Source organism: Scyliorhinus torazame, chromosome X (assembly GCF_047496885.1).
Source record: "Scyliorhinus torazame isolate Kashiwa2021f chromosome X, sScyTor2.1, whole genome shotgun sequence".
Classification (NCBI taxonomy): Eukaryota; Metazoa; Chordata; class Chondrichthyes; order Carcharhiniformes; family Scyliorhinidae; genus Scyliorhinus; species Scyliorhinus torazame.
The window spans coordinates 31,226,113-31,236,435 of NC_092738.1; the positions used below are offsets into that span (position 1 = coordinate 31,226,113).

Below are 10,323 nucleotides of genomic sequence, written 5' to 3' on the forward strand. Positions count from 1 at the left end.
CAAGGATGAGCCGGTTCTTTGGGGGTGAGGACAGGTGTGTTAGGTGCTCGGGGAGCCCAGCAAATCACACCCATATGTTCTGGGCATGCCCAGCGCTGGAGGAATTTTGGAAGGGTGTAGCAAAGACGGTGTCAAGGGTGGTAGGATCCAGGGTCAGACCGGGCTCGGGGCTCGCAATATTTGGGGTGGCAGAGGAGCCGGGAGTGCAGGAGGCGAAAGAGGCCGGAATTCTGGCCTTTGCGTCCCTGGTAGCCCGGTGGACGATTCTCCTTCAGTGGAAAGAGGCGAGGCCCCCAAGCGTGGAATCCTGGATCAGCGATATGGCAGGGTTCATTAAATTGGAGAGGGTGAAATTCGCCTTGAGAGGGTCGGTACAAGGGTTCTTTAGGCGGTGGCAACCGTTCTTAGACTTTCTGGCAGAACGCTAGACATTGGTCAATGGCAGCAGCAGCTGGGGGGGGGGGGGGGGGGTGTTACTTTATTTTTGTTTATGTTATTTACACTGGAGGGTCTGAGGGGGTGTATACACCTGTTGTCTTAAGTCGGGGTGTTAATGTTAATTTATTATTTATGTACGGGGGGGGAGGGGTTTGGGGGGGGTTGCTTTTTTAGATTTTGTTTTGTACTTAACCCTGTTGGGTTCTTTTTTCTTATTGATATTTTATGAAAACCTTAAAAAAATTATTTTTTTTAAAAAGAGAGCAAACTGCACCCCCAGTAAGCCACTATTTTTAATTAAAAGGTTTAAAACAGCCTCAGTAACTGTCCTGTATGTACATGATTATTCAACACTAATAATTTCTAATGTATATCTTATGTACAATTATTATTGCACTTATTGTGCAGTTTGACATACAAACCACATTTGTTAGTGCCCATATACAAGCAAAACATCGGTGTGGAGGAGAGGCTGCAATGTTTAGCATCCTACCTGCCACCATTAAACATCGACCCTCCACCCCTCTGCCTGGTATGCACAACATTCTGCATATCCAGCCGCAACGCACCAACCACCTTGCAAACCCATGACTGCTACTACCTAGAAGAACAAGGGCAGCAGGGGTATGGAAACAGAGGACTTACTCCACCATTCAATAAGATCAGACCATTTCTGTAAAATTTGTTTCAAAACTCAGCGATTTACGAGTACCCACCAAATTATGCACCATCCTAATTTTGAACGACGATAATTGCCACTCCTTTACTCGGTCAAAATACTGTCTCAAGACCATGCAACCCACCCCCACCCACCTGGAGGTTCCCCATGTCACTCACCACCCTGACTTGGAAATATAGTGGTGGCTTCCTCACTGTCACTGGATCAAAATCGTGGGACTCCCTCCCTAACAGCACTGTGGGTGCACCTACACCACATGGGCTGCAGCGGTTCAAGGTGGCAGCTCACCACCACCTTCTCCAGGGGCAATTAGGGATGGGCAATAAATGCCAGCCTAGCCAGCGATGCCCATGTCCTGTAAGTGGATAAAAAAATTGTTTCAATTGAACGTTTATGGAAATGCTTCGCTTTCAAGTGTGAGGAATAGAGGCTGCAATTGAGTTTTCTAGTTAAAGATAAGCCAGCTCACCTGTCGAAACTTAAACATAACTATCCACATTTTAATTTTTCTACTGAATAGGTTTTAAAAATGGATTCTGGTCATTACATAAAGTTAAATATCATTCATTTTTGTCACACGGTAGAAAGAGGCTTTTGCTTCCCATGGCTAGGACAGCTTAGTCCTTTGCAATTTCATTGACTTGTTCTTCAGCCGCTGCCTTTAAGGTCTTTTGCCTCTGGAAGAAACGGTACGCACGGGCACTACACAGGTAACCACCATATACTGTGAGTAGTATCATCGATCCCGAGAACATCCTGTAGCCAAGGTCTGCAAGTCTTTTGGAGGACACCATTGTGGCAGATCTGAAACACACGCACAGCTTTAGAAACAAAGACTTGAACCTTTCTAAAATCTTTCATGATCACAGGGTGTCTCAGTGCTTTGCAGCAATGAAGTTCTATAAATGGAGGTCACTGCTTTAAAGTTGGAAACATGACAGGCAATTTGCACAGCAAACTCCCACAATGTGATGAGATAAAAGCAAATTACTGCGGTGATTAAGGCTAAGGGTGCCGACAGTGACCCTTTTGAGCCTTAATCACCCCCCCCCCATTTACATTCCTTTTGACTTCTGTCCTCGACATCTTTGTCAATCTCCAACTATCGCTGGCCCCCTATCCAGCCCCACCGCTCTCCCCAGTACAGTATAAATCTGACCCTATTTCCACTTCTCTCCACCTTTGACAGAGTGTCATCCAGACTCACAATGTTAGCTCCCTTCTCTCCCCACAGATGCTGTCAGACCTGCTGAGATTGTCCAGCATTTTCTGTGATAATGAGATAATTGTTTTTTGATGCTGATTGAGGGATGGAAGAGTTATTGAAAGGCACCAGGACTGGATGAATCCATAGAATCTCTCCAGTGCAGAAGGGGGCCATTTGGCCCATCATGTCTGCACTGGCCCTCTGAAAGAGCACCGTACCCACCCTATCCCCGTAATCCTATCTAACGTACACATCTTTGGACGCTAAGGAGCAATTTAACATGGCCAATCCACCTAACCACATCTTTAGGACTGTGGGAGAACGTGCAAACTCCAGAGTCACCCAAGGTCAGAATCGAACCTGGGTCCTTTGTGCTGTGAGGCAACTGGTCCACCAAGATGCATCCAAGGATACGGAGGGAAATTGGAGAGATATTGACCATAATTTTCCAGTCGTCCTGAGACTCCGGAATGGAGCCAGAGGACTGGAGAATTGTAAATGTTGCACCCTTGTTCAAAAGGTACAAAGATAAGCCCAGAAACTACAGGACACAACAGTTTAACCTCGGTGGTGGGGAAGCTTCTAGATACAATAATCAATAACATTAACTGTGACTTGGGCAAATTCCAGTTAAGAAAAGCCAGCAGGTTAGTCAAAGGGAGATTGTGTTTAACTAACTGGAGAGTTTTGAAGAGGTAACTGCTGTTGATGTGGTGTAAGTGGACTTCCAAAAGATAAAGTGCCCCATAACAGACTTGAGAGCAAAATTCATGGAATAAAGTGAAAGGAGGAGCAATATGGGTACAAAATTGGCTGAGTGACAGGAAACAGAGTAGTGGTTAATGGATGCTTTACAGACTGGAGGAAGGTTTGTAGCGAAGTTTCCCATGGGTCAGTGCTCGAGTGATTTCTAGACCTTACGTACAGGGCACGACTCCAGAATGTGCAAATGATATGAAATTTGAAAGTATTATGAACAGTGAGGAGGATGGTGTAGAACTCATGAAAGACAGACAAGTTGGTGGAATGAGAGACAAAAGTGGCAGATGAAATTTAATGCAGAAAAGTGTGATGTGATTCACAGGAAGGACACGAGACAATAATGGTTCAATTCTAAAAGGGGGTGCAGGTGTATGAATGCATAAGTCATTGAGGGGGGGGGGGGGGGGGGGGGCAAGATTGGTTGAAATCATGGTTAATAAACCAGTATTGTAGGCTTTGTTAATAGAGGCATAGGTACAAAAGCAAGGTTATAACCTTCATCGAATTTACAGTGCAGGAGGCCATTCAGCCCATCGAGTCAATTATGTTAAACTTGGATAAAACACTAGTTCAGCTTCAGTTGGACTTGTATCCAATTCTGAGTCTCCGGATTTAGGAAAGATGTGTCCAATTCTGAGTCTCCGGATTTAGGAAAGATGTGAAGGCATTAGAGTGCAGTAAAAATTCACGAGGATGGTTCCAAGACTGAAGAACTTCAGTTACATAGGTGCACCTTGGAGAAGGTTGGGAAGAAATTTGATTGAGGCTGTCATGAGGGATCTGGACAGAGTAGATGGAGAAACTGTTCCCATTAGTGAATGATGCCACGAGGAAATATTTTTAATGCAGTAAGTAGTTGAGATCTGGAATATGCCACCTGCGAGCGTGATCGAGGCAGGTACAATCGAGACATTCAAGAGGGAATTAGACTTATCTGAAAAGGAAGAATGGGCAGAGTTACAGGGAGACGGTGTGGAAATGGTGAATTGCTCATTTGGAGAACTGGGGTGAGATTCTCTGACCCATCACCGGGGGCTGGCGTGAATCCCGCCCCCGCCGGGTGCCGAATTCTCCGGCACTGGAGATTCGGCGGGGACGGGAATCGCGCCGCTCCGGTTGGCGCCCCCCCCCCCCCGATTCTCTGGCCCGGATGGGCCAAAGTCCCGCTGCTAAAATGCCTGTCCCGCCGGCGTAGATTAAACCACCTACCTTACCGGCGGGACAAGGCGGCGCGGGCAGACTTCGGGGTCCTGGGGGGGGGGGGGGCCGCGGGCCGATCTGGCCCCGGGGGGTGCCCCCACGGTGGCCTGGCCCGCGATCGGGGCCCACCGATCCGCGTACGGGCCTGTGCCGGGGGGCACTCTTTCCCTTCCGCCTTCGCCACGGTCTCCACCATGGCGGAGGCGGAAGAGACTCCCTCCACTGCGCATGCGCGGGAATGCCGTCAGCGGCCGCTAGCGCTCCCACGCATGCGCCGCCAGGAGATGTCATTTCCGCGCCAGCTGGCGGGGCACCAAAGGCCTTTTCCGCCAGCTGGCGGGGCGGAAATCCGTCCGGTGCGGAAATTCATCCGGTGCGGGCCTAGCCCCTTAAGGTTGGGGCTCGGCCCCCCAAGATGCGGAGCATTCCGCACCTTTGGGGCGGCGCGATGCCCGACTGATTTGCGCTGTTTTGGGTGCCGGTCGGCGGACATCGCGCCGATACCGGAGAATCTCGCCCCAGGTACGGACACGATGAGCTAAATGGCGTACTGCGCTAACAATTCTGCAATAAAAACTGCTGGGTCAACGGGGAATTGTCCTGCTCTTCCTTGAAATAGTGCCAGAGGATCCTTGACATCCAGAGATGCAGATGATGCCTTGGTTTAAAAGCTGGCACCACTAACAATGCAGAACTCCCTCAGTACTCCACTGGATGTTCAGCCTTGATTTTTCTGTTAATGTCCTGGTACATAAACCAACAGTTTTCTGACTTAGGCAACAGTGCAACAGACAGAGCCACGATTAACAGTACTGGGGAGAAAACACCAGAAGCAAACTAATCAGGGAATGGTATATTACATTTTTTCAGGTGGGTAAGAGTTGCTGGCAAATTCTTTTTTTTTCCCCATTGTCTGCTAACTAGCACTGCAATTCCAGTCCACTAAATACCACAATGTCCTCTGTAAGAAATTGTACAAATAAACCCACACTGCAATAATAGAACCCACACACACTGGCTCGGGTGCGTCTCTAAAATGTATCTCGATTTTAACTGACAAATAACAAACAAATCAAAACTATGGACAGTCCGACCTGGACATTACACATTCCCTTCCCCCAGCATCAGCTCAGTGAACCCAGGCCAGGGCTGTAACCCAGGCAGGGACTGTACCCGGGCCCAGTGTCCATAACCCGGGCCGGGGCTGTGCCCGGGCCCAGTGTCTGTAACCCAGGCAAGGGCTGGGCCCGGTGTCTGTAACCCAGGCCCGGTATCCGTAACCCAGGCAGGGGCTGTGCCCGGGCAGTGTCCATAACCCAGACAGGGGCTGTGCCCGTGCCCGGTGTCTGTAACCCAGACAGGGACTGTGCCCGGGCCCAGTGTCTGTAACCCAGGCAGGGGCTGTGCCCGGGCCCGGTGTCCGTAACCCAGGCCGGGGCTGTGCCCGGGCCCAGTGTCCGTAACCCAGGCCGGGGCTGTGCCCGGGCCCGGTGTCCGTAACCCAGGCCGGGGCTGTGCCCGGGCCCGGTGTCCGTAACCCAGGCCGGGGCTGTGCCCGGGCCCGGTGTCCGTAACCCAGGCCGGGGCTGTGCCCGGGCCCGGTGTCCGTAACCCAAGCCGGGGTTGTGCCCGGGCCCGGTGTCCGTAACCCAGGCCGGGGCTGTGCCCGGGCCCGGTGTCTGTAACCCTGGCTGAGGCTGTGCCTAGGCCCGGTGTCTGTAACCCGGGCTGGGGCTGTGCCTGGGCCCGGTGTCTGTAACCCGGGCTGGGGCTGTGCCTGGGCCCGGTGTCTGTAACCCAGGCCGGGGCTGTGCCTGGGGCCGGTGTCTGTAACCCGGGCCGGGACTGTATCCCGGGCTGGGGCTGTGCCTGGGCCCGGTGTCTGTAACCCAGGCCGGGGCTGTGCCTGGGCCCGGTGTCTGTAACCCGGGCAAGGACTGTAACCCAGGCCGGGGCTGTGCCTGGGCCCGGTGTCTGTAACCCGGGCCGGGACTGTAACCCGGGCTGGGGCTGTGCCTGGGCCCGGTGTCTGTAACCCAGGCCGGGGCTGTGCCTGGGCCCGGTGTCTGTAACCCGGGCAAGGACTGTAACCCAGGCCGGGGCTGTGCCTGGGCCTGGTGTCTGTAACCCGGGCAAGGACTGTAACCCGGGCTGGGGCTGTGCCTGGGCCCGGTGTCCGTAACCCGGGCCGGGACTGTAACCCGGGCTGGGGCTGTGCCTGGGCCCGGTGTCTGTAACCCGGGCAAGGACTGTAACCCAGGCCGGGGCTGTGCCTGGGCCCGGTGTCTGTAACCCGGGCCGGGACTGTAACCCAGGCCGGGGCTGTGCCTGGGCCCAGTGTCTGTAACCCAGGCCGGGACTGTAACCCGGGCCGGGGCTGTGCCTGGGCCCGGTGTCTGTAACCCGGGCAAGGACTGTCACCCGGGGCTGTGCCTGGGCCCGGTGTCGGTAACCCGGGCAAGGACTGTAACCCGGGGCTGTGCCTGGGCCCGGTGTCTGTAACCCGGGCAAGGACTGTAACCCGGGCTGGGGCTGTGCCTGGGCCCGGTGTCTGTAACCCGGGCAAGGACTGTAACCCGGGGTGGGGCTGTGCCTGGGCCCGGTGTCGGTCACCCGGGCCGGGACTGTAACCCGGGCCGGGGCTGTGCCTGGGCCCGGTGCCTGTAACCCAGGCAAGGACTGTAACCCGGGCTGGGGCTGTGCCTGGGCCCGGTGTCGGTCACCCGGGCCGGGACTGTAACCCGGGCCGGGGCTGTGCCTGGGCCCGGTGTCGGTCACCCGGGCAAGGACTTTAACCCGGGCCGGGGCTGTGCCTGGGCCCGGTGTCGGTCACCCGGGCCGGGACTGTAACCCGGGCCGGGGCTGTGCCTGGGCCCGGTGTCTGTAACCCGGGCAAGGACTGTAACCCGGGCCGGGGCTGTGCCTGGGCCCGGTGTCGGTCACCCGGGCAAGGACTGTAACCCGGGCCGGGGCTGTGCCTGGGCCCGGTGTCGGTCACCCGGGCAAGGACTGTAACCCGGGCCGGGGCTGTGCCTGGGCCCGGTGTCTGTAACCCGGGCAAGGACTGTAACCCGGGCCGGGGCTGTGCCTGGGCCCAGTGTCTGTAACCTGGGCAAGGACTCTAACCCGGGCCGGGGCTGTGCCTGGGCCCAGTGTCTGTAATCCGGGCCCGGTGTCTGTAACCCGGGCAAGGACTGTAACCCGGGCCGGGGCTGTGCCTGGGCCCGGTGTCTGTAACCCGGGCCCGGTGTCTGTAACCTGGGCAAGGACTGTAACCCGGGCCGGGGCTGTGCCTGGGCCCGGTGTCGCAACCCGGGCAAGGACTGTAACCCGGGCCGGGGCTGTGCCTGGGCCCGGTGTCTGTAACCCGGGCCGGGACTGTGCCTGGGCCCGGTGTCTGTAACCCGGGCAAGGACTGTAACCCGGGCCGGGGCTGTGCCTGGGCCCGGTGTCTGTAACGCGGGCCGGGGCTGTAACCCAGGCCGGGGCTGTGCCTGGGCCCGGTGTCTGTAACCGGGGCCGGGGCTGTAACCCAGGCCGGGGCTGTGCCCGGTGTCTGTAACCCAGGCCGGGGCTGTGCCCGGTGTCTGTCACCTGGGCCGGGGCTGTGCCTGGGCCCGGTGTCTGTAACCGGGGCCGTAACCCCGGCCGGGGCTGTGCCCGGTGTCTGTAACCCAGGCCGGGGCTGTGCCCGGTGTCTGTAACCCAGGCCGGGGCTGTGCCCGGTGTCTGTAACCCAGGCCGGGGCTGTGCCCGGTGTCTGTAACCCGGGCCGGGGCTGTGCCCGGTGTCTGTAACCTGGGCCGGGGCTGTGCCTGGGCCTGGTGTCTGTAACCGGGGCCGGGGCTGTAACCCAGGCCGGGGCTGTGCCCGGTGTCTGTAACCCAGGCCGGGGCTGTGCCCGGTGTCTGTAACCCAGGCCGGGGCTGTGCCCGGGCCCGGTGTCTGTAACCCAGGCCGGGGCTGTGCCCGGTGTCTGTAACCCAGGCCGGGGCTGTGCCCGGTGTCTGTAACCCAGGCCGGGGCTGTGCCCGGTGTCTGTAACCCAGGCCGGGGCTGTGCCCGGTGTCTGTAACCCAGGCCGGGGCTGTGCCCGGGCCCGGTGTCTGTAACCCAGGCCGGGGCTGTGCCCGGGCCCGGTGTCTGTAACCCAGGCCGGGGCTGTGCCCGGTGTCTGTAACCCAGGCCGGGGCTGTGCCCGGGCCCGGTGTCTGTAACCCAGGCCGGGGCTGTGCCCGGTGTCTGTAACCCAGGCCGGGGCTGTGCCCGGTGTCTGTAACCCAGGCCGGGGCTGTGCCCGGTGTCTGTAACCCAGGCCGGGGCTGTGCCCGGTGTCTGTAACCCAGGCCGGGGCTGTGCCCGGGCCCGGTGTCTGTAACCCAGGCCGGGGCTGTGTCCGGGCCCGGTGTCTGTAACCCAGGCCGGGGCTGTGCCCGGGCCCGGTGTCTGTAACCCAGGCCGGGGCTGTGCCCGGGCCCGGTGTCTGTAACCCAGGCCGGGGCTGTGTCCGGGCCCGGTGTCTGTAACCCAGGCCGGGGCTGTGTCCGGGCCCGGTGTCTGTAACCCAGGCCGGGGCTGTGTCCGGGCCCGGTGTCTGTAACCCAGGCCGGGGCTGTGCCCGGGCCCGGTGTCTGTAACCCAGGCCGGGGCTGTGCCCGGGCCCGGTGTCCGTAACCCAGGCCGGGGCTGTGCCCGGGCCCAGTGTCTGTAACCCAGGCAGGGGCTGTGCCCAGGCCCGGTGTCCGTAACCCAGGCCGGGGCTGTGCCCGGGCCCGGTGTCTGTAACCCAGGCCGGGGCTGTGTCCGGGCCCGGTGTCTGTAACCCAGGCCGGGGCTGTGCCCGGGCCCGGTGTCTGTAACCCAGGCCGGGGCTGTGCCCGGGCCCAGTGTCTGTAACCCAGGCAGGGGCTGTGCCCAGGCCCGGTGTCCGTAACCCAGGCCGGGGCTGTGCCCGGGCCCGGTGTCTGTAACCCAGGCCGGGGCTGTGTCCGGGCCCGGTGTCTGTAACCCAGGCCGGGGCTGTGCCCGGGCCCGGTGTCTGTAACCCAGGCCGGGGCTGTGTCCGGGCCCGGTGTCTGTAACCCAGGCCGGGGCTGTGCCCGGTGTCTGTAACCCAGGCCGGGGCTGTGCCCGGGCCCGGTGTCTGTAACCCAGGCCGGGGCTGTGCCCGGGCCCGGTGTCTGTAACCCAGGCCGGGGCGGTGCCCGGTGTCTGTAACCCAGGCCGGGGCTGTGCCCGGGCCCGGTGTCTGTAACCCAGGCCGGGGCGGTGCCCGGTGTCTGTAACCCAGGCCGGGGCTGTGCCCGGGCCCGGTGTCTGTAACCCGGGCCGGGGCTGTGTCCGGCGGGCGGAGACGGTCTCGCGGGGCGGGAGATCCGGGTTACAGACGAAGCCGCCAAAGCTGCTCCGCCAGCAGGGCCGTTTCTAACTGGAGCCCGTGGCCTCCGCTCAGAGCCGCATTTCCAACAAGAGGCTCGAGTCCGAGTCCCGCCGCAGGTGTCAGTGTCGCTTCCCCGGCACGAAATCAACTCGCAGCCGCTGCGCCTGGAGCGGGGCTCAAACCAGCCGGACCCCGAGGCCCCGCACTCACCCAGAACGCGTCTCCCTCCCTCCGCACCTCAATCCCCTCACCCCGTCACCGAGTCCCAGTATCCGAGCCTCCGGCGCTGCCTCGCTCCCCGGGTCCCTATCCGGGCCTCCCGTCACTCCTCCCGCTGACTCCGCCTTCAGGGGGAATCCCGCCCCATTCTGCCCAATGAAACGGGGAGAATTATTACAAATATTAGGGACGGGGAGAATTATTACAAATATTAGGGACGGGGGAGAATTATTACAAATATTAGGGACGTGGGAGAATTATTACAAATATTAGGGACGTGGGAGAATTATTATAAATATTAGGGACGGGGAGAATTATTACAAATATTAGGGACGGGGAGAATTATTACAAATATTAGGGACGGGGAGAATTATTACAAATATTAGGGACGGGGAGAATTATTACAAATATTAGGGACGTGGAGAATTATTACAAATA

At 58.6% G+C, this 10,323-nt stretch overlaps 1 protein-coding gene across 3 annotated transcripts; it reads right to left on the minus strand.

Annotated features, from left to right (window-relative positions):
• Nucleotides 1-1,591: 1,591 nt before the first annotated feature.
• Nucleotides 1,592-10,012, minus strand: cox14 (cytochrome c oxidase assembly factor COX14). Of its 3 annotated transcripts, none has more exons than XM_072493977.1 (2): nucleotides 9,918-10,012; nucleotides 1,592-1,921 (listed from the first exon to the last, which is right to left on the minus strand). In XM_072493977.1, the coding sequence occupies exon 2, from the start codon at nucleotides 1,909-1,911 to the stop codon at nucleotides 1,735-1,737; it is 177 nt and encodes a 58-aa protein (XP_072350078.1). In that variant the 5' UTR covers nucleotides 1,912-1,921; nucleotides 9,918-10,012; the 3' UTR covers nucleotides 1,592-1,734. The 3 variants fall into 3 exon arrangements, with proteins under 3 accessions (XP_072350078.1, XP_072350080.1, XP_072350079.1); XM_072493979.1 differs by having other exon boundaries at nucleotides 9,904-9,999; XM_072493978.1 differs by having other exon boundaries at nucleotides 9,877-9,992.
• Nucleotides 10,013-10,323: the final 311 nt, after the last annotated feature.